Raw genomic sequence first — 23,874 nt, 5'->3', positions numbered from 1 at the left:
CAGCGTTTGATCCTCGCCTCCCAGGTCCCACAGGCAAAGGATTGGTTAACACCTGAACACAAAGCCTTATAAAGACTGGTTATACTCAAACACCAGGTGTCACAGTGAATGCTGCTACCCAAAACTAGAAAGTTCACACACACAAACTCACTGTGAAAGGGGTATTTCTTTCCACACACACAAACTCAGCTATAACAACCTTAGACCAGCATTTGCCCTTACGACTGCTAGCCTCAGTTGGTGGCAAACTAAGCTCTCTATGGTGAAACAAATGGCAGCACCAAAAGCCCGAGCTCAGTACAACAGTTCAACAACTCTTTCTGCTGGCAACCAGATTTCAACTGCAACTTCAGCTTGCAAGCACACTACAGAGGCACAAATTGCACATGGACATCTCCCATGACTTACCAAAGGGCCTCTCCTGACCACACCTTACCGGTCACTGTTTAAAACTGTCTCAATTTTTAAACATACCATTTTGTCTGGAGTTTTAGTAGTCAGGGGTCCTTGTCTGCTGCTGGATGAACAGTCTGTGCAGCAGAGCCCACTCTTCCAGGAATATCCTGGGGGTGCTGTTGCAGAATGCGGCCTTTGTTGGGGATGAGCCATTTGTCAGGTGCAGGGAAAACTCGGGGCTCAATGTGAGTCAACAGCAAGTTCCATTTATTGAAGAGAGCATCAGACACTTATACAGCAAGTAATAAGCTTATGAATATTCTGTAAGCCAAGCGAACTATTGGTTAAACTATACCATCAACTCTTCCTCATTCCTTTGGGCCTACATTCTCTAGTTCCCACATCTCTCTGTCCACTTGTTATCATACCCAGCTAGGCCCAAGGACACGCTATCTTGCAGGTGCAAAAACTCCAACTAGCTGTGTTCAGTACTTTCCGAACTCCTGGTCGGCTAACAAGCGAATGTCTATGTGACTTCTGTCATGTAGCCATTTCTCCACAGGATGCACCAAGGGGGTCCATGACCTGAGCTGGTCTCACAGCCCAGCAGAGCCTCCTCCTGGCTGGCTTTGTAACTGAATCATTAAAACTGAGGATCATGGACAAAGTCTCTCTAACTAGTCAAAAGTTAGAAAGTTGCATGTTTATTACACTGGTGGGCAGCCCAGGGGAGTCATTCTCAAAATGCATGACCGCACTGCATAAGGATTTTTGCCTTCTGTTTATTTCCCAAAATAATACATATACATAACCCCAGCACCTCCCATCCCCGCGTTGTATTAAAATGAAGTTATTAGTCCTTCACGCGTGCGCAATTCTTCTCTTGAATTGGGTCGGTGGTCTCAAATTGGGCCAGTGGTCCCAGGGATGAAGTCAGGAAGGTCTTCATCAGGTGCTGGGCATTGTTCTACTGGTTTCAGTATGTTCCTATAATGGTTCACTTGCTCCACTTCTTTCTACAAATGAGCTCATAATATAACAATTAGCTTTAGCTTAAGCATCCAATAATCATTAACCTAACACTGGTGTACCTAACTTCAACATTAATTGGTTCTAACACTCAGCTAAAATCCTAACCCTTTAAAATCATGATTCAGCAGGACTTAGCTGTCGTAGGAAGGGGACCAGGACACCAGGTGGTTCATCACAGGTCCAGTTTATTAAAGAAAGCATCAAACACTTATACAGCAAATAATAAGCTCATGAATATTCTGTAAGGCAAGCAATCTATTGGTTAAACTATACCATGAACTCTTCTTCATTCCTCAGGGGTTACATCTCTCTTTTCTCATGTCTCTTTCACTATTAGTTATCATACTGCAGCTAGGCTCAAGGATACACTATCTAGCAGGTGCAGAACTTGGAATTAGCCACGGCTTTGTACTTTTCCAGTCTGTAGTCAGGTAAATTTCCCAACACTTAGCAAAACATAAGATGTGAAAAAGGCTTTTGTGTAACTAAAAACAGTGTAAGGCCATCCACTGACCAGCCTGTCCAAGTAATAAGATAACCGTGACACAAAGCAGAGCACCAGAGGACAATTAGACAATACCATGTTAAAATTAGGGAGGCCATACTGCATCCTTATCAGAGGATGTGAAACAGCAGGATGGAGACACAAAAAGAAATAAAATATATTGACCTGACACACAGGATGTTGTGCAGATAAGCTGGAGTGTGAAGAAGTCAAAGAAAGAACTTCCCAAAACATCAGAAAGTTCACAAGAATTTTTGAATAATGCATGAAACACATGAATGTGCATATATCTCAGCAATGTAAAGGTATAAAGATAACATGGTCTGTGTACACCCCTGTGTTCTTTGGCTGTTTGCCAAGAGCACTCCAGCGCATGGGAGGGGGGGCGGAAATATCGTCCTTTTCTGGATTATTATTGTTATTGTTATTATTCTTATTCTCATTGTTATTACTACTATTACTATTACTATTGCTATTACTATTACTATTAAACTTTTAAAAACTCTAAGCAGTGAATTTTGTTTTTCCCACCCTGAACAGGATCAGGACCCCCCTGAGTCCCCCATTCCTGTGAACGAGGACCCCCTGCACTGGATCCCAGCCAGGCCCTTATCTAGCACCGGGACCCCCCCAAACCCTGATTCCCAGGAAGGGACTCCCCCTGAACCCCCATTCCAGGGTACCAGGACCCCACTGCATGCCCTTATTCAACACCAGGACCCCTGTTCACCCCCATATCCGGGACTGGAACCCTCCCAAAGCCTCCATTCTCAGGCACAGGGACCCCCCTGCACCCCCTTATCTGTGGATATATCTTATCTGTGAATATATGTATTGTTATAACAGCAATAAGAATACAACAACTGAAATGTAGTGAGAGTCCTATGTGTTACGTAAGTGGGTCCTAGCTATTCTAAATGAGTCACAGCTGCGAAGTCCTTGGTCGGGCAGCAGCTGTGGCTCGTAAAGATAGCCGGGATAAAAGGGGTGGGTCGAGAGCCCAGGAGGAGCCCCTAAGAAGATGCATGAAGAACTGTGCTGCAGAGAAAACAGCTTGCTACAGTATGGGACTTGAGAAATATGAATAACAACAAGAATGAAACACTTATCCAGCACAGGGAACCCCTGCACCCACTTATCCATCACCGGGATCCCCCTGCTTGCCCTCATCCAGCCCGGGGATCCCCCTGCACCCCCTTATCCAGCTCCAATACCCCCCCGCACCCCCTTTTCCTGGACCCCCCCTCCTGCCTTCCCCATTGCCCTCACCCATCACCTTCCTCAACACCCCCTTTCCTGGGCACAGGGACTCCCTGGAACCCCCATTGCCCTCACCCCCCATTCCTGGGCAAAAGGACCCCCTGAACCTCCGTTCCTGGGCAGGGGGACCTCGCTGCACCCCCTTATCCGTGACTGGGACCCCTCCTAGACCCCCTTCACGTGTTCTGGGACCCCCCGCACCCCTCTCCGGGCCTCCCGCCCTTCCCAGACCCCAGACCCGCCCTTTTCCTTCACCTTTGCACCCCCAGATCTCCCAAATTTCCGGATCCCCCCAGTTCTCCCCTCCAGGCGCTTCCTTAAGGGGGTCCCAGGGGTTCCCAGGTGGTTCTCAGAGGGCTCCAGGGCGGTCGCAGCGGGATCCAGAGGGATTCTCTGCAAATCCCCCGGCCCCTCCTCGCCCCGCCCTCCTCGCCCCGCCCTCCTCGCCCCGCCCTCCTCGCCCCGCCCTCCTCGCCCCGCCCTCCTCGGTCCCTTTCGCTTCCGCGTCCCAACCTGCGAGACCGGGATCTGCCCGGTGACCGGTGACGTCACTGACAGATCGGGCTGCCATTGGCAGGCAGGAGACAGCGGGGCCAATGGCGGGGCCGGAGGCGGCTGTGGGAGCCGGGCCATGGCTGGGGCGGGGCCGCGGCCGAGCAGCGCCATGGCTCCAGCGCTGGGTCTGGGGCTGCTCTGGGGGCTCCTGGGGGACCCGGGAGGCGCGACCAAAGGTGAGTGGGAACCCCGAAACCGGAAACCCCCTGAGCGTCCATTTGCGGGCACCGGGACCCTCCTGAACTTCTGTTATTGGGCACAGGAATCCCCCATTGCCCCATTTTGGGTCCTCTATCCCCTCCCCCAAACCGGGACCCCCTGTACCCCCTCATCTGGCACCGGGACTGCCCTGAACCCCATTCTTGGGCAGGGAAACCCTCCTGAACCCCCATTCTCGGGCATCAGAATCTACTGAGCCCCCATTCCTGAGCACGGGCACCCCTTGAGCGCCCATTTCTGTGCACGGGGACCCCTCTGTGCCCCCTTCCCCACCACCGGAACCCCGTGAAACTCCTTTTTCTGAGACCCACCTGAACCCCGAATTCTGGGAAAAGAATCACCTGAACTTCCATTCTTGGCAGGGAAATCCCCCTGCACCCCCTTATCTGGCCCAGGGACCCACCGCATCTCCCAGTCCCTTGGATCAGGATCCCTTTGAACCCCGAATAACGACGGGGGAACCCCCCTGAACCCCCATTCCTGGGCACTGAGACATCCCTGAATCTCCATGTCCAGGTGCAAGGACCCCCCTGCACCCCTGATCCGGGACTGGGATCTCCCCGCACCCCCATCAGTGCTCCGGGACCCCCTGCACCCCCATTCCCGGCCATCCCGGCCTTCCCAGACCCCAGACCCGCCCTTTTCCTCGGCTTTTGCACCCCCAGATCTTCCGAATCTCTGCGTCCTCCCAGTTCTCTATTCCCGGCGCTTCCTGGAAGGGGTTCCAGGGGTCCCAGAGGGTCCTAGGGGTCCCAGGGGGTCTCAGCGAGGATCCAGTGGGATCCAGATGAATTCCCTGGAATTCCCCTTTTCCCCGTCTCATTTTTCCGTCTCCCGAGCTGCGTCCCCGGGATCTGCCCGCCTCTCCCAGCCTCAGACCCCCCTTTCTGTGACCCAGGGACCCCTGAACCCCCATCCCTGCCTTTCCCAGCTCCCAGACCCCACTGCCCTCAACACCGGGGACCCCTGGACCCCCTTTCCTGGGCACAGGGATCCCCTGGAACCCCCATCCCACTCTCCCAGTCCCTGCACCACCCCCTCCCCCTTCTGAGCCCCTATTCCTGGACACCAGGACCCCCTGCAGGCCCTTTCCTGTCCATCCCACCTCTCCCACCCTGCACACCCTTTCCTTGGCCCCAGGATCCCCAAACCCCTTCCCAGCTCTCCCAGTTCCCCTTTCATTGATCCATGATCCCCTCAACCCCCCAAATCTCCGTGTCCCCCCAGTTCTCCACTCCCTGCATTACCTGCACGTGGCGGTGTCAGAGCCCAGCCCGGGGATCCCCCAGTACATGCAAATGGGGTTCGTGGATGGGATCCCCTTTGTGCGCTACGACAGCGAGCAGGGCCGGCTGGAGCCGCTGACGCAGTGGATGAAGGATGGAATCGAGCCAGGATTTTGGGAGTGGCAGACCCGGAACAGTATGAGGAACCAGCACATTGATGCCAAGACCCTGGAGACACTGCAGGAGCGATACAACCAGAGCTGGGGTGAGTGGGGGGATCTGTGGGGGTGGGATGGGACTGGGGGGATGGGATGGGATCTATAGGTGTCGGATGTGGATTCATGGGATTCAAGTGGTTGAAATGGGGATCCATTAGGCTAGGATTGGATATCTTGTGATCCATGGATTGGGATGTGGATCCATGCAGCTGGGATGGGAACTGTGGGGCTGGGATAGAAACTGTAGGGCTGAGATGGGGACCCATGGGGCTGGGATGGGATCTGTGGGGCTAGGATAGGAATTGTAGGGCTGGAATGTGCATCCATGGGGCTGGGATGGGATCTATAGGTTACGAATGTGGATTCACAGAGCTCCAAGTGGCTGAAATGGGGATGCATTAGGCTGGGATGGGATATCTTGTGATCCATGGGGCTGGGATGGGATCTGTGAAGCTGGGATGGGACCTGTGGGCTTGGGTTGGAATCTGTGGAGTTAGGATTTGCATCCATGGGGCTCCAAGGAGCTGGGATGAGGCTCTGTGGGTCTCCATCAGACTCTGGGGCTCCATGGGGCTGGAATGGGGCTCTGTGGGGCTGGGACACAATTCCATGGGTCTCTGTGGATACAATCCCTCCAGGTCTCCACACGAGGTTGCGAGTTTCTGGCTGTGACCTCCTGTCCGATGGGAGCATCCGTGGATCCCACCGGAATGCCTACGATGGGCGAGATTTAATTTCCTTTGACCTGGAATCCAGGAGATTTGTGGCGGCCGACAGCGTTGGTGAGATCATCAGGAGGCGCTGGGAGTAGGATGGGACCGTGGCTGAGTATTGGATGAATTACTTGAAGCACGAATGCCCCGAATGGCTCCAGAAATACATCAGATACGGGCAGAAGGAGCTGGAGCGCAAAGGTGGGAGCAGAATTTCTGTGGGGATTTGGGGATAGGGGACTTGGGAACACAGTAATTCCTGTGGGAATTCTATGGATACATCTCATCTCCAGTGAGAATTCCATGGGTAGATCTCACTCTCATGCCGTTCCTGTGGGAATTCCATAGGTAGAACTCACCCCAGTCCCACTCTCATGGAATTCCAATGATGTCTATCACCATTATCCTATTCCAGAGCCCCCTGATGTCCATGTGTCTGGAAAAGAGGAACACAAGATGCTGATCCTGTCCTGCCACGCGTATGGATTCTACCCCAACACCATCGCAGTCAGCTGGATGAAGGGGGGTGAAACCTTGGATCAGGAGACGGAGTGGGGCGGGATCGTTCCCAACAGCGACGGCACCTTCCACACCTGGGCCAGGATCGAGGCGCTGCCGGAGGAGCGGGAGCAGTACCGGTGCAGGGTGGAGCATCCCGGACTGCCAGAGCCTGGGATCTTCGCTTGGGGTGAGGCTGGGAATGTGGGGATTGGGAATTTGGAATTCCCAAATGGGCATCCCCCTCCCCTCCTCACTATTCCGCGTTTCCCAGAGCCGACATCTGGCGGGAATCTCACTGTGGTGGTCTCTGTGTCCATCATCACTGCCATCCTCATCCTCATTGTCGTCATCGGATTTGGCGTCTGGAAGCTCCAATCCGGTAACACACGGGATGGGGGTCGGGAAGGGACACGGATCCACCCGGCACTGTTCTGGGAATCCTGTGCCACCAACGCTGATCCCACTTTGTTTCCACAGGGAGGAGGGACAGGAATGGATACAACCCAGCAGCTGGTGAGTTCCAATGGTGGATCCAGCTCTGGATCCCCTCTGTGCAGATCCCAGGATGGGTCCAGGGGTTAATCCCAGTGTGTGATCTGTGCTGGAATCTCTTGGATCTTCTCTTTCTGCAGGAAGGGACATGGGAACCAACAGCTTCAGCACAGGTATGGAGCAGGATCGGGGTGGGATTCCAGAGGGGGATTGGGGCAGGATGGATGGACTGGGATCAGGGAAGGATTCTGGATCAGGGCAGGGGTCCATGCAGAGTGGGATCAGGGGGAATTGTAGAGTGGGACTGGGGCTGGATTCTGGAGCAGGATTAGGTGGGATGGATGGAGCAGGATCGGTCCAGGATGGATAGAGTGAGATCAGGGAAGGATTCCAGTTCTGAATTGGGTGGGATGGATGGAGCAGGACTGTGGCAGGATTTGAGTAGGATCATGTGGGATCCTGGAGTAGCTCCTGCTCTGCATGGACTCCAGTCAGGTCTACCCTGTGGAATGGGTACAGGGACAGGGTGACACCATGACCTTCTCTCATCCTGGCAGGAATCGCTGCCTGAGTGATCCATGGAGCTGGATCCGGCCCCTTCCCTCTTCCCAGGAAAGCTGAGAGCTGCCACCAGAGCTGATCCTGCTGCTCCCACCCACCCCACAGGTCTTTCTAACAGATCCATTTCCAGTTTTCCATTTCCCAGTGTTTTAAAGGCAAGAACCACAAATATTTACAATGCTTTAGTTCTGGTGTGAAATTATCCTGCTTTGGGCAATAAATCTACTTGTGGCAATAAATCCTGCTTTGGGCAATGTCCTGGATTGTCATGCAAATTGTATTCTATTTACCATTTGTATGGCAGTTGTTTTCTGTTAAGTAGGCAGTTTTCCTTATCTCTTCTACAACCGGGGAGATATGTGTTGATAACAGGCTATTAATGTCACTGCCTGACTGATAAGAACTACAGCATCCCAGTGTGAGATGCTCCGCCCAGAGGGGAGAGCCAAGCATTCCTACCTGGATATAATCTTGAGGTTCTGGACCACCAGCATGGCTTTCTCCACTGCATCCCCAGAGAAACAGCAGCTGCTTCTCCTTCCACTGGATCTTAGAGGAAGACTGCACCTTTCTACAGGATCTCTGCTCCAACAGAACCACACCTGACACTCCAGGAGGACTGCAGCCACATTTCCAACGGGACTGCTACCAACAACCTGGCCAACAGGGTGTCAGGTTGTGTTCTGACTCTGTCAGTGTTGTTCTAGTGCACTGTATTGTTTATTTTATCTTTTTATTTTCTTGCCTAGTAAAGAACTGTTATTTTCTGCTCCCATATTTTTGCCGGAGGGTCTCTTAATTCCAAATTTATAGCAATTTGGAGGGGTGGGGAGGGTTTACATTCTCCATTTCAGGGGAGGCTCCTGCCTTCCTTAGCAGACTCCTGTCTTTCCAAACCAAGACAGATTTTGGCACCCAATGTGAAGCTCAAGGGCATAGAAACAAAAAGGGGATAACAGTTCTTGAGTAATCTAATTTTGTGTGCTGATACAGAAACCTTGTTAGGTGTCACCATGTGGTCCTAGTTTGGGTGGCATGTGACCATGGTTGTATTTGTCCCATTCGCACGCCCTCATCTAAACATAGGTCCTATAACCAAGGCTGTTGTCTGGTTTGCTTTACAGGTTAATAAGGTGAGGAATTAATGGATTTTTAACTTCCACTGGAAGGCAAGCACATGGATTCAGAGCTATCACACCCTTACTGTATGGGCCCATCAATGCCTTGCCCCATGACTCAGAGAAAACTCCCTCCAGGAGCCATTTCTGTTTGATGGGCAATCAAGGACCAATCATGACTCAGACCGATATCAGCCCATTGGGAGATGCTCTGCCCAGTGGGGAGGAGCTCAGCATCCCCACCTGGATATAATCCAGGCTTTGGGACAGAACACGCAGCCCTTACCCACTGGTTTCTAGAGGACAAGACCTGCCAGATCTTTTCTACGGGATCACCACATCAACAAGACCGTTTCATCTGGACTGCCACCACCACCCTAACTAGCAGGGTGTCCGGTTTAGTCAGTGGTTTCATTTTGTACTATTGCATGTATTTTTGGTTTTTTTCTCTTTTCCTAATAAATTGTATTTCTGACTTGGAGTCTCTCACTGGTTTTGCTTTCTAACAAGAACATAATTTTGGCACCCAAAGTGGGGCAGCAAGGTTTTTTCTCAAGAACCTGGTTACTCTGGGTGGGTAATGCAGAAGGACGGGGAAACCCCTTGTGTACCACAAAGAGACCTAATTTTAAGTGAGATCTGTGTGTAAGGTTTCATTCTGTATTTTAAATATATCAATATGTCTATACATCTATATATCTTTTATATACATTATTATGTGCATTATACATTTATATATCTTTTTCTTTTGTGTTTCATGTATTTTGGGGTTTTTTCCCTTTTTGTAAAAACTCTTATTTCTGACTTAGAGTCTCTCACTGGTTTTGCTTTCAAACCAGAACAACTGGCCACTGGCGATGGTTGTTTGGCTTGATTGACCAATTGGATCTGCGTGTGTGTTGTGACTGTCAGGCAAGGACCATGGGTTGTTCTTAGTAGTAAAGTATGGTATAACAAAGCGATTGATCAGCCTGCTGCAATCATGGAGTCAATGCTCATTATTCCCTGCTGGGGACCGCTGCTACAACAGGGACTGATGATTTTTCTTTCAGCACTGGACAGTCCTTTTTCCAATGCCCCCATTTCTTACAGGATGCACTCTGGGCCTTCTCCAGAGGGGAAGCTTTCTTGGGTGACTTTTCCCGAGTTGCCTTCTTGCTAGGCTGGGATTAACTCTTTCAGTTGGGCCCCTGTCCCAAAATACCTTCCAGGCAACCTCCAGCAGTTTATCCATGTCTTGAACTCCCTTTATCTTTCGTCTTTTGAAGCCTGAACTACACAAAACAAAACCAGATGTGCTTTACCATCAACTGATTCAGAATCTAGATCAGAATATTTGATGGCAGATCTCTTCACCTGTTCAAAAATCAGTGGGTGATTCATCATAATTTTGCCTCAGTGGGTAAAACTTTGACTAATTTACAGTTTTAGAGACCCCATGTTTTAACCCACATTCCACGAGGCTTTGATATCATTTTAATTTTGCCATCTGCTTGGGTGTATTTGGATCCCACCCAGGGTTTCCAAGGGGAAATATCTCAGTGACAGCACCTTGAAGCAGCTCCCTCGCTGTGCTCCCCTCAAGGAACATTGAGGTGGATTTATTGACCACTTGTCCCTCAGTGGGGTCTGTGGTATTTGCTAGGTCCCCAGGATGAAGGAGGAACTGAGAATCTGACTCCATGTTCTTAGAAGGCTAATTTATTATTTTATGCTATTATTTTATATTACAGAATGCTATACTAAAACTCTACTAAAGAATAGAGAAAGGATACAGACAGAAGGCTTAACAAGAATGAATAATAAAAACTTGTGACTCCTTCCAGAGTCCCGACAGAGTTGGATGGTGATTGGTCATTAAGTAAAAACAATTCACATGTTGCATAAACAATCTCCAACCACATCCCAAAGCAGCAAAGCACAGAAGAAGCAAATCAGATAATTATTTTATTTTTTTCACTGAGGCTTCTCGGCTTCCCAGGAGAAGAATCCTGGGCAAAGAGGATTTTTTCAGAAAATATGGCAGTGACAATGGTCAAGTGACGTGTCTGACACAGACTTCAGATCAGCCCGGTGTGATTCATACAGAGGGCATTTATATATTTATTCATTCATTCATTTATTTATTCAATTATTCATTCATTTATTTAATTATTAATAGGCTGTATGGTGCACACATGAACTAAGAGATTATATTGCACCAACCAGCAGCTACAATGAATCATCGATAATCGATATTGGTATCAAATGCTGTATCAAATTGCTGGTGATCAATAACAATGTGTAGAAGGCAATACAAGAGTGCAAAAGGCAATTATTAAATTGCCATTTATGACCTGGCTGTGCTGCAGGCACAGTGGAAAGCTGGAAGCTACTGAGGGGACCCATACACCCCTGTCCCCTGTCCCTGACTGTCCCCAGAGTGTCCCTGAGTGTCCCCAGTGATGTCACCCCAGGAATTCCCATCAGGATTTGGGACAGTATCATTGAAAATTCCTAGAAAATTCCCCAAATCTGTCTCAAATACTGCACAAGGAGGGCACAGGTGACAGCAGCAATGTCCCTGATGACGTCAGTGCTCCCATGTGAAACTTTCCTGCAGCAGCCTCGGGATGTCCTTGATGGCTTTTTGGCACTGCTTGGCCACTGCACACCTGCCAGGGCCACCGGGGCCACCCCAGCCACCATAGGGACTCAAGAGGATGTTGTCGATGCCCCCAAGTGTCCCAAGCAGGTGATCCTTGGCCAGGCGGGTGCTGGCCTCCCACAGCCACTCAAACTTGGCCACTTTGGCTACCAAGGCCTGGAGGACATCAGGGGACGCCTCGTTTGTCCCCTTCAGGATGGCCTCGATGTCCCTGAGCCGCCACTCCATGTTCCAGTAGAACAAGGTGGCTCTGTCACATGTGGCCACCAAGCGCTGCAGCAGCCCCAGGGCCACCACTGCCCAACGTCCCCTCCTGGTGGCCGCCACAGCCTCTCCCATGGCCTCATTGGTGGCTGCCGCCACCTGGGCATCGTATGTGGCCATTTCCCTGGCCACTTCCTCCTTGTCCAGGGCCACCATCAGCTGCTGGTTCACGATTACCTTCCTGTGGTTGTCACGGAGCTTGGTGGCCTCCCTGGACAGCCAGTCCCAGCGGTCCACGAGCCTGGCCACCAACTCCCGCCAGGCCTTGGCCACAGCTCTCCCATTGGCCCAGGTGGTCCCAGGGGTGGCCCCAAGGGTGGCCAGGGCCTGGCCCAGGGAGGCAACACCAGGGTGGCCCAGAGAGGTGACATTGCCGTGGTTCAGGATTGCACGAAGGCTCCGGGTGAAGTTCTTCAGGTCCTCATGTAAGGAGTTTGGGGACTTGTCACTGTGTGGCCCAGTCATGGTGGCCAGCAGCTTGCCCAGGGTGGCCACCACGGCCACCAGCACCTGAAGGTGTGGAGGGGACACCTGTGGAGGAGACAGGGGAGGTGTCAGGGACCTGGTGGCACTATTGGCCTCCTGCGGTGGCCTCGGTGCCCTCAAGTAGTCCCCTCTGCCCTTCCGTCCCTTTGTCAGCGTCTTGTCCCCACTGCCACCTCCCCCCACCCCCCGTGTCCCCCCAGTGTCCCCTCTGTTCCCCTCTCCCCACCATCGCACCTCTTGGGGCTCCATGGTCACTGGGGATACATTGGGGACACTCTGGGGATGCTCTGGGGGTCGAAGGAGCCTTGGGATGTCCTCGATGGCTCTTTGACACCGCTCGGCCACCTCACAAGCACTGGGTCTGGCGCAACCACCGGTGAAATAGACCTTGATGAAGTCGTCAACTGCCCCCAGCAGGTGATCTTTGGCCAGGCGGGCATTGGCCTCCCACAGCTGCTCGGCCTGGGCCACCTTGGCCACCAAGCCCTTGAGGACATTGAGAGATGCCTCATTTATCCCCTTCAAGGCGGTCTTGGTGTTCCTGAGCAGGCGCAGCAGCTCCCGGGGGAACGCGGTGGCTTCGTCACATGCGGCCACCAAGCGCTCCAGCAGCCCCAAGGCCGTCTCCACCCGCTGTCTCACCATGGTGGCCCTTGTTGCCTCACTGGCAGTCAGCCTGGCCTCTCTCCTCACCTGGGCTCCATGCCCGGCCACCACCTTGGCCCTCTCCTCCCCGCCCAGGGCCTGACCCAGCTCCACCATGTTTTCCTGAGCTGTCCCATAATGTGCAGCCTTGTCCTGCAGCTCCCTGGCCCGGGCGGCGGCGGTGGCCACCCTGTCAGCCGCCTTGGTGGCCAAATCCCTGCAGGCCTTGCGGAGCTTGGTGGCTGCCCTGGCCAGCCGGACCCAGCTGTTCACAAGCGCAGACACCGACCACAGCCACTCACCAACCGCCAATCCCACAGGTAACAAGGTGGTCCCTGGGGTGCTCTTGTAGGCAGCCAGGGTCTGCCTCAGGGCGTTGAAAGGGCTATCATCATCGGAGGTGACATCTTGGGGCCACCAGGCGTTATCAATGCGGTGCAGGGTGACCCAGAGCTCCCTGGTGAAGAACTCCAGGTCCCAGTACAGGGACCATGGGGACCAGGGCTGCATCATCTCGTCCTGACTGCTCAGGGCGTCCAGCAGCTCACCCAGGATGGCCACCACGGTGACTTGTGGCTGCAGCAGGGCCGGGGACAGCTGGGGAGGGAAAAAGGAAGGTGTCAGGGACCTGGCGGCACTTACGGCCTCCTGGTGTGGCCCCCTGCCCCCGAAGGGCCCTTTTTGCCCCTCCCTGGAGGGCTCTGCTGCCCGTCTGTCCCTCCCTTGTTCCCGCTGCCACCCCTGCCACCTCCCTCGTAGCGTCTGGCACCCTCCTGCCCTCACTGCTGTCCCCTCTGCCACCTCCCCACCCGCCCCGGTATCCTTTCCCTCTTTCAGCAACGCACGTTTTCCCCCCTCCCGTCGCACCTCTTGGGGCTCCATGCTCACTGGGGACACCTTGGGGACGCTCCGCTGGCGAAGGAGCCCCGGCACCAACTCCGGCTCTGGCCCAGAACAGGCCCCGGGGCCGGCGCCGGGAAAAGGCGGAGCCGCCTCAGGAGGGGCCGGAAAAGGGGTTGGGCGAGGTGACGTCACCGCCCGCCCTTTCCAGTACCGCCCCTATCCATGGAAAGCGCCTGGATTTGGCCGTTTTGGTTAAATCCCAGGGGATTTAGGCTCTATAGGAGGGTACTTAGGCTCCATCCCCAGGGAATTTAGGCTCCATGCCACCATTTCTAGGCGGATTCATTTCGCCGTTCCCGGCTGGATTTACGAGGGAACGCGGAGGGTTGTGAGGAGCCCGCAGAGTTGCCCTCAACAAACAGGGCCGCGGTGCTTCTCTCGCGAGACCTCTGCCGAGAAGCCCCAAAGGTGGCGCGGACTAATCAGAAGCAGCGCCGGCCAGAAGTACTGGCAGAAGTTCCCGTTTCTTCGGCGTCGGCAGCTGCTTCCGGCGAATCCGCGGTGCATTGTGGGCATTGTGGTCCCCGTGGGGCCCAGCGCCGGCGGAGCGGGGCTGAGGCCGCGGGGCGGGGGGGGAGGGGGCGGGGCGGGAATCTGCGGGCGCCGAGGGAGCCCCGGGACCCCCCCCCGGCAGCGCGGGATGGGCGACAGCGACCGCGGTCAGCACCGGGAGCGGGGAGAGGGGGAGGGGCGATGAGGGGGGTTTGGAGGGGTTATGAAAGGATTGGGAGGGACTGAGGGAGAACTGGGGGTCCTGAGGGGATGTGGGGTGTCCTGAGGACGTTTGGGGAGATCGAGAGGGAGAACTGGGGGTCGTGAGGACATTTGGGGGCTCCTGAGGGGATTGGAGGGGTTGTGAGGGGGAAAGAGGGAGAATTTGGGATCCTGAGGGTATTTGGGGGGTCCTGAGGGGGTTTGGGGGGATGTGAGGGGGCTGAGGGGTTGTGAGGGTGTTTGGGACGTGGTGAGGGGATGTGGAGGGTCCTGGGGGAGAATTAGGTATCCTGAGGGGGTTTGTGGGGTTCTGAGGAGATCTGGGGGAGTCTTGAGGGGATATGGAGAACTCATGAGGAAATGTGGGGGGATTCTGAGGAGATTTTCGAGGGTCCTAAGGAGGATATGGGAGCCCTGCGGGGGACGTGGGGTACTGAGGGTAAATTGGAGGTTGTGAGGGCATTTGGGGGCATTCTGAGTGGGTTTGGGAGGATTTTGGGAGTTTCCGAATAGATTTGGGGCATCCTGAGGGAAGTTTGGAGCTCCCCGAGTGGATTTTGTGGGTCCCTGACTGGATTAGGAGTGATTTGGGGTTATTCTGGGGTCCCTGACTGGATTTTGCGGCATGTGGGGAATTTTGGGGTATTTTCAGATAATTTTGGGGTCCCTGACTGGATACTGGGAGGATTTGGAGTAATTTAGGAGTCTCTGATGGGATTCTGGGGTATTTTCAGGTGTTTTTGGGGTGAGTTTGGCCTTCAGACCAGATTTTGGGGTGCCTGCCCTGATTTTGGGATATTTTGGCATACCTGACTGCATTTTGGGGTATTTTCAGGTCATTTTGGGGCTCCTCACCAGATTTTGGCCATTTTGGGGTAATTTCATGGTCCCTGACCAGAGTTTGGGGATTTTTTTTGAATTTTTTTGGAGTAATTTTGTGATCTCTCACTAGAGTTTGGGTTTTTTTTGGGGTATTTTTGTAGGACAACAGGGGCAGGACGGTCGGGATGGAAAGACACAAGAGATCTCTGAAGCCAGGTCATGGAACTTGGGGTTTATTGCAAAGGGCCTGGGTGCAGGGCCCTGCTTGGAGCTGTCAGGCACTGCTGGAGCAGGCCTGAGAGAGGGAGTAGAGTGGTGTTATATTTGCCCAATTATCTCATCATCAAAAACACCAAACTATATTAAAGGTAGCAGCAATTTTCATTGAATAGCTTAGAATATATGAAATCGGATACACTTGAAATATTGACAATATAATTTGGTTAAAATAAGGGATAATTTGGTTCCAATAATAGCACATAAGCAAAAAAAAAAAAAAACAAACAGCGAGGGGTACGGAGTGCAGGGCCCTTGGACCCCTGTCACCTCACACGCGAGCCTGCCACGCAAAAATTCCCCCTTTTGTGCCATGTGTCAATGCCATCTCCTCCCATTTTCGAATCATCACACTTCTACCTCGGCCCTCATCACCACCTTCACGGCGCATGCTCCACCACTCGGTTTGGTGGTCACACCCGTCTTTGGGGGTCGTCACTGATGAAGGCCTCTCCTCTTCCTCGATGTCCTTTCATTCACCCTTGGGTTACACATGCGCACCAAGCCAGTATAATGTAAGCCAAAACGAACATAATATTCTATTTAAGTGTCAAAGCACTAAATCTCTTATAACTAGCATTTTCCTGGGACCCCACCAGATTTTCCTTTCTGTTAATTTTTAGTAACTGTTATCTCTTGCTTTTCCTTATATCCTTGAACATCTGCAGGAAAAAGGGGAGGGGGGGATGGAACCCGTCCTCTCCCTTTCTTTCTTGGAATTACACCTTTTAAGTGTTTTATTATTTCCAAATATTAATTACTATATCAATATTGATTACTGTTTCAATTTTGTCAGCACGAATCATACCTATTTTCCACACTTATCATGATCCTCCTCTGAGTTTTTGGAGTTTTCTGTCAGAAATCTCTCCCCTCCACAACTCATCCACAGGGCTTTGGGGCGGTTTTCCCTTTTTGGGGGAAATCAAAGCGATGCACTGATGCTCCTAATAAGGGGTAGGAGAAGTGAGGCTCCAGTTCTTCCCGCTGAGCCGGAGGCACCGGAGCCGCAATGCCGGGAAAGCCGTGGCGGAAGCTGCGGAGAAGTTTGTTGGTGTTTTCAGCTCAATCCCCTCGGGCCCGGGCCCGTTCCAGGGCTGTTCCTCAGCTCCGGCTCTGCCCTCACGCAGCCCGGGGGCCCCTGAGAGCGCGGGGCGGGGCTGTGCCGTGTGCAGAGCCCGCCCCTGGCTGGGATTGGGCGATGGTGCCGTCAGTCGTGGTTGTGGCGCGCTGATTGGTGGGAGCGGGGCGGAGCAGGGTCTCGGTGGCGGGCTGAGGGCGGCCGTGGCTGGGCAGCGGCGGCATTGTCGGAGCGTGTGTGCGGTGCCGTGAGCGGCGGCAGCGGCCGGAGCTCGGTGAGGCGGCGGCGGAGCTGGGAGGCGGCCGCAGCGCAGGTGGGAGCCGCGCTGGGTTGTGCGGGGCCTCGGGGCTGGGTGCGGGCCTCGGGGGCGGCAGGGGGCTCGGGCGGGTTCGTTGTGCCGTGTCCGGCGCGTGTTGCCGCTGGCGTGAGGGCGCTGCGGGAGCGGCTGCCCGCGGTCTCCTTGCGGCCGCTGCCTCGGCAGGAGCCGCTGCCGGAGCAGCGCTGGCTCGGCCCGGTTGCTGTGGCTGGGACAGAGGGGGCTGCCCCGTGCCCGGGGCTGTGCGGGGAAATTGCCGTGGCCGGAGGTTTCTGTGCCCAGAGGAGACAGAGGAGTCCTGTAAAAGTGACTTTATTGCTGAGCAGAGGGAGAGGCCGTGGGGCATTTGTCGTGCGGTCTCTGCCGTTGTTATAGTTCGCAGCCCCTTTTTTATTCTCATTTTGCTGGCCTCATCTCCCTCTCCCTTTGCCCACTGGCTGAGGTGCTTGGAAGGTTCAGACCTCCCGGTCCGCCAACTGCATGTCCTCGTTAATGTGCACCCCCACTTTTGTATAATAGCCGATATTCACGGCTCTATTAAGTCTTTGCTCTTCTGGAAGTTCAGGAATTTAGCGGGACTTTCTGTGAGCAGCAGTCCATGTTAATTAGTAACATTTATTGAAGCTGGTGATTGCGTCCCTTACTTCCTTATCTACAAGTCCCTGTCCCCTCGCTCAGCTGCTGAATGAGCTGCACTCTCAAGGTGTGGAGCATGGTCGAAAGATTAGAGTTGCTGTAGCACATCAGAGGAGAAAGAGCATTCGTTTAACCCATGGTCTGCCAGGGAGCCACGAAACCGTGTCCCATTCCCATCCTTTCCATGTTTGGACCAATACATGAGATGCTTTCTTGTTTCCGTTGTTGTTTTGTTTTTCACCGCGTTTCCTTTGTCATCTGTTTGCCAACAGCAGTTTGAGACATTTAATTTTCCACAAACCCCTATTTTTCTGCTAACAGATGGTCTGATCCCATCCCATGGTTAAGTGTTGTGTTCCTCATTTCAGTGGGTTGGTCAGCAGGAAGGTCAGGAGCTGGAGCTGTTTGGTTGGTTATTATTGCGAGGGCAGCTTGTAATCTAATGATGCCATTGAAATGAGAAATGGGTTCTGTGGCTCCTGATGTGAATTGGTTCGGGTTCCCAGGGGCTGGTCCATGGTGTTGTAGGATTTGTTCTGCTGGCTGTTCATCTTTTCCCTGTTTTTGGCTGCTGTCTCCAGCCAGGGCTGCATCAATTGACTGCCTTTCTCTAATTAATCATCAAATCCTTGGATTCCCAACAGATTTCCCTGAATTTTTGGTAGCAAAAAATCCCCAGTGCTCTAATATAGCCTATATAACACAGACAGTGACAGCACATGTTGGAGTGGGCAGAGGGATGATTCCCCCCATTTGTTTATAGTGAAGTTTTCCCAACATTCTCCATTTGCTGTTTCCCTTTGCAGCTTCACCCGTTTGTGTTGCAGGGTCAGATATCCTCCCCCTGGGCTCTGCCTTGAGCTGTGCAAAATTCCATCAGTTCCAGCAGGCAGAGCTTGGGGTGAGGGGCAGAGGGAATCAGCCCAATTCCTGCCCTGGGCAAGAGACCCAGGTGCATTGTCCACACTTTGCCCAGCAGTGTTCATTTGCATTTCTAAAGCTCTTCTGGAGGCTGCCTGGAATGAAGCTTCTCTTCCTGCTGCTGGGCAATGTTGATGTTTTGTTGCTGGTTGTTATCTCTGTGGGTGTCTTTTGTGCTGTTCCCAGTCTGTTCAGGTGTTAAACTCATCTCCATTGAGTGGTGTAACACCCCTTAAATAAAACCTTTGAAATTCAGTTCCCCAAGGCAAAGACAAACCAAGCCTGAGCAGAGAAAGAAGATTTAGAAGAACCAAACTCGGTACATTTTGCAGCAGTGCAATGGCAGGCAGCCCAGAGTGTGGGTGTCAGTGAGCCCCAGAGTGGAATTGTGCCGTGGTGTTTCCCAGCAGCTGTGGCAGTGCTGGCCCAGCCAGCGCTGAAGCTGCAGCAGTGGCAGCAAGGCTTGGCCCCAGTGGCTGGAGATGGCAGAGGAGGGTGGCCGGGATTGCAGAGGATTCCAGGCGAGGATCTGTGGGCAGGCGCAGGGGCTTGGCCCGCTGTGGAGCCCTGGCTGCTGCTGCGTTGCCTTCAGGGCAGGCTCAGGGGCGGCCTCCCATCCTCCTGCTGCGGGCGGGAAGTGGAAATCTCCGGGGCTTCAGAGCCCTTGAGGCCAGGCTGAGGGGTCCCCCCGTGTTGAGCTGTGCTGGCGGCTGTTTCTGGCCTCAGGGACACTTGGCATGGGCCCCTTGGCCACCGGTGGTGCTGCTTTGCACTCCTTAGGCAGGAGCCGATGTCCTGGCTGGGTGTTGGCAGCAGCAAAGTGCCAGGGCAGGCTGTGTGCCAGCCCAGCTTCCTGTGGGAGAATATTGAAATAAACAAAGGGCCAGGAGACTTCTTCTCCTGTTTAATGCCTTTATTAAAAGTGATCAGCTCAGGATTGGGTAGCTCGGCGGGGCTGCAGTCTCCCGTCGTCTCTCCCAGGGCGACTCAGAGGAGGAGGATATGCACAGCTCTGTCCACCAGGGGCAGAGCTGGGGATCAGATCCTCTTGGGAGCCTTTAGGGCTTGATCCCATAAGATGTTACCCCTCCCATTCCGTCAGCTTGGTCTCACCGCAGGGGTCAACTCCCATGGTCAGGGTGAGAGGGTCCGAAGGTGTTCTGCGTCTCTGCAGGCTCAGCACTTGGTTCCTCACGTCCAGACATCACTCCAGTCTCTTAACTCTTAGGTGGCTCGTTGTTTTTGGGGTTTCTCCACGAGTTTGGAGATGGGGGTCCCACAAAGCATTCTGGTCTTGCGAGTCACTTTGCATAACCCCCCCCACCTTCTCAGGTATCTTCCCTATTCTGAGAAAGGTAAAACTTAGCCTTGGGCAAGGTCCCCACCCAGGAGAAGGGCCATTACCTCGCCCCAGCCAGGGCTTTTACCAATACAAAGACAACCATTAACGACAACGACCCGTGATTACAATAACAAAACACACAGAACTTGGGCAGGGCCAGTGGTCTGGCTGCCTTTTTGAAACTTTTTCTCATAAAAAATATTAACCGAGTTTTTGTTCATAACAGTCCCCCCTCTTTTTCTTTGATCGAGCTTAAACTCTAAGCTCGCATCAACTCCCGATTTTTGTTTTGAATCTACTATAAATCTCTTGTGCACTTTGGTAATCATGGTTACTTAACCTTGTTACTCCCCTTGGTTTCTTCAGGTTTGTCTTCATGGCAAACACTATTTTACTGAAACAGATAAATAAGCATAGTAAAAATAGCAATCCTCCAAGTACACACACAGCGAGAAAAACTACCTTTTTCCCACACATCCTTTTTGAAAATCTCCAGGTTCTCCCACCCACTGGGATCAAGTGTAGGAGTTTGATCTTCATTATTTACACATGCTAACCTTTTTATTTCGTTTGAAATGTTCCTAATAATTGAATTCTTTATTTTTAATACTGCCTGGAGCCGAATAACTTTGTTTAACATAGATATTGGGATACGAATTTGGCTTTTACAATTTTGGATTTTCTCAATTTCTATTTCACTGTGCCTGTTCTGTTTAATTTCTCCCAAATCATTATATATAGGAACTCCCAAACTTGATCCAGTTTCTTTGGGTAATAAGAAAATTGGTTTTATCACTCCAGCGGTGCAGCTGCCAGACAAGATCAAATCTAGGGGTTTAAGGCTCCCCTGAAATGTGTTCTTAAAGGGGTTTATCTCTTTTCCAGTACACTCATATAAATACTTGTAACAAACAATTTTTCTTACCATTTTCACCATTTCTTTGCTTTTTACTAGATCTGCTGAGCTTGTTTCAGCAGTATCCCATTCAAAACACAACCAGGCTTCCTCTATAGGGCACTCTCCTAGGAGTGGCTGCCTAAAAGTGGCAGTATTGTATACTATCCAATACACTCTCTTATTTTTTTTGATAAAAGACCAATTGGGAGAGGCTAACACAATGAGGGTTAGAACTGATGTGGACTCTCGACAAGGAGCTCACTTCCTCCTCACAGAGGGGGTTGGTAGCATTCATTGCACGGCTCAGCTGGGCTCCCCTGAGCACCACCAGCAATCAGAGCCATCAGCACTACCCTTCCCAAGAGTCCGGTATGGGTCATCTTGCACAGCCTGCCCACCCGGCCTTGCCTCTTGGGGAACTTTACTGAAGAAAAGCTTCCAAGCTCTTTAGAGTCCCTTCTACCCGTTTCTCTGGTTAAACCTCTCTTGGTCTGTTCCCTACCAATTTTGGTTTCCCCTCCCAGGGGAGTGTTCTGTAGAGGATTAACCTGGAGTCTTTAGAAATAAATTGGGGAACTTAACTAGAATTACTTATTTACAGTCTTAAACTTTTTACCAACATAGTTTACACAGAACAGTCTTAAAACATTTTAAGCAATATTAGAACTCTTAACAAACAATTTTTTTCCCACACAGTTCAGTCTTTTTGACTCTTCCTTCTGAGAGTCAACTTTAAATCCTTTGGTCCTTTTACCACAGTGTACTCAGATGATTTAGCTTGTGAAGCAGATGAATCTCGTCCAGCGCCGGGGGGTGAGAGTGGTGTGGACTCTGGTCCAATGCCAGAGGGGGAAGCTGATGTTGGATCCAGTCCTGTACCTGGGGGTGAGACTGGCCCTTTTATTCTTGTGATATGAGTCCAACCTTTTTCTTTGGTCCGCACAGCTGAATTTGTGATCAGGAGCACCTGGAAGGGGCCTTCAAATTTAGGCATTAATGTTCCTGTAGTCCATGATTTTATCAAAACCCAATCTCCTGGACTAATGTTGTGAACTTTTGTGTCGAGAGGGGAAGTTTGAGGAAGGTATCCTTTCTTTCTAAGTCCCTCCAGAGTTCTTCCAATTATTTCTAAATACTTTCTGGTAGCTTCTTCCCCTTCCAGATAGTCTCCTGTGCTATAAGGTGTTAACAAGAATGGCAACCCAAACATCATTTCATAAGGTGAAATTCTTATGTCAGCCCGAGGTCTTGTTCTGATGCGCAACAGCGCTAGGGGCAAACACTTCAGCCAATTCATCTTTGTTTCTTCAATCAATTTAGTTAATACATTTTTGAGAGTTTTGTTCATTCGCTCCACCCTCCCAGAACTCTGGGGGTGCCACGGAGTATGCAACCTCCATTTCATTCCTAAAGCCTCAATTATATTTTGTAATGTTTGGGACACAAAATGTGGACCTCGGTCTGAGTCTATGGTGTTCACAATACCATATCTGGGGATAATATTCTCTAGGATTGCTTTTGCCACGACTTGAGCTGTTTCCCTCCTGGTCGGGAAGGCTTCTACCCAGTGCGTGAGATGATCAACTATAACCAGTAAATATCTGTATCCTTGCACTGGGGGCATTTCAGTGAAATCTATCTGTATGCTTTGGAAGGGTCTCAAGGCTAATTCCCTTCCTCCAGGTGCTACTTTTCTCATAACTTTTTGGTTCACTTTTTGACAAATGATACACCCTCTGGTAACAGCTTTAGCCAGGCTATATACCCCGATGCATAGGTTATTTCTTAGGAAATGATCACATAGTCCTTGGACTCCCCAGTGAGTTAATTTATGTAGTTCTGTTAGCACTGTCCGAGCCAGTGCTTTATTCAAAAACACCCGTCCATCTGAGGTTAACCACTCTCCCTGTTGTCCTTGATGTAACTTTAAATCTTTTATTGCTTCTAATTCTTCTTCACTAAATATAGGTTCCTCCCCTTTTTCAGGTGTCATTTTTGTCTTCAAAATTTTTACTGGATCTCCTGGTTCTAGAGCTGCTTCTTTGGCTATCTGATCAGCCAGTCGGTTTCCTTTAACTTCTAAACTGTCTCCTCTTTGGTGCCCCTTTATATGGACCACTGCTATTTCTATAGGTTTTTGTAGGGCCTCTAGTACTGATCGCACTAGGTTCTCATGGGCTAAGCTCTTTCCCTTTGAACTTAAATACCCACGTTCCTCCCATATTTTCCCAAATGTATGAACTGTCCCATATGCATATTGGGAGTCCGTATAAATGGTTCCCCGGTCCCCCTCCAGTAAGTCCAGTCCCCTTTTCAGGGCATATATTTCACAACTTTGGGCTGACCAGCTTGGGGATAGTTTCCCTTTTTCTGCAATTTGTAATGTTTCTCCATCTATAATGGCATAACCTGAAGCTCTTTTTCCATTTACTACCCTCGAAGAGCCATCTATGAATAAGCTTCTTCCAGTTGCTAGAGGCTGATCTTCCAAATCTTCTCTTACTTTTGTTTGGAGATAAACCAATTCTAGACAGTCATGTTCTAAATTCTCTATAGGCTCTCCCATTAGGAATTGTGCTGGATTGAGGGCATTTGATGTGATAAATTCTAAGTCTTCTGTATTCATTAGTATTATCTCATATTTTAATATTCTAGCATCGGTTAACCACTGCGGAGCTCTCTGTCTCAGTACTGCCTTAAGATCATGAGGAGTATGCACTTTAATTTTTCCTTGTAAGGTCAATTTTTGAGTCTCCTCTATCAGGATTGCAGTTGCTGCTACTGCCTGTATACAAACTGGCCAGCCTCTAGCCACTGGATCTAACAATTTGGAGATGTATGCCACAGGTTTCCTGCACCCTCCCCACTCCTGAGTTAATACTCCATAGGCTATACCTCCTTCTGCACTCACAAACAGGTCAAAGCCCTTTCTGAGATCTGGTAAGCTTAGGACCGGGGCAGAAGACAATTTGTCTTTTAAGTTTTCCAATTGTTGATCATCTTCAGCTGTCCAAATTAGGGGTTCTGGATCCACTAGTTTATTGTACAGAAATTTCACACTCTGTGTGTATTGATCCAACCATAACTTACAATATCCAAACAAGCCCAGGAGTTTTCTCACATCTCT

General features: G+C 51.5%; 1 protein-coding gene, 1 long non-coding RNA gene and 1 pseudogene across 3 annotated transcripts; 1 reads left to right on the top strand and 2 right to left on the bottom strand.

Moving 5' to 3' along the window:
* Positions 1–1,164: 1,164 nt before the first annotated feature.
* Positions 1,165–3,612, bottom strand: LOC132085622 (uncharacterized). Its single transcript, XR_009420248.1, has 2 exons — positions 3,449–3,612; positions 1,165–1,412 (listed from the first exon to the last, which is right to left on the bottom strand). It is a non-coding gene; the product is annotated as an uncharacterized LOC132085622 (long non-coding RNA).
* A 197-nt stretch (positions 3,613–3,809) lies between these two features.
* On the top strand, positions 3,810–9,272 carry LOC132085612 (class I histocompatibility antigen, F10 alpha chain-like; annotated as a pseudogene).
* A 1,209-nt stretch (positions 9,273–10,481) lies between these two features.
* On the bottom strand, positions 10,482–13,982 carry LOC132085565 (uncharacterized). 2 transcript variants are annotated; one of them, XM_059491021.1, is made up of 3 exons: positions 13,706–13,982; positions 12,428–13,435; positions 10,482–12,238 (listed from the first exon to the last, which is right to left on the bottom strand). In XM_059491021.1, exons 1-3 carry the CDS (start codon positions 13,718–13,720, stop codon positions 11,369–11,371), a joined length of 1,893 nt encoding a protein of 630 aa, XP_059347004.1. In that variant the 5' UTR covers positions 13,721–13,982; the 3' UTR covers positions 10,482–11,368. The 2 variants fall into 2 exon arrangements, with proteins under 2 accessions (XP_059347004.1, XP_059347005.1); XM_059491022.1 differs by having other exon boundaries at positions 13,684–13,981.
* Between the last annotated feature and the right edge of the window lie 9,892 nt (positions 13,983–23,874).

This window comes from Ammospiza nelsoni, chromosome 31, assembly GCF_027579445.1.
Source record: "Ammospiza nelsoni isolate bAmmNel1 chromosome 31, bAmmNel1.pri, whole genome shotgun sequence".
In the NCBI taxonomy this organism is placed as follows: domain Eukaryota; kingdom Metazoa; phylum Chordata; class Aves; order Passeriformes; family Passerellidae; genus Ammospiza; species Ammospiza nelsoni.
The sequence above is the reverse complement of the archived record's forward strand: the minus strand, read 5'-3'. Positions and strand labels throughout refer to the sequence as shown.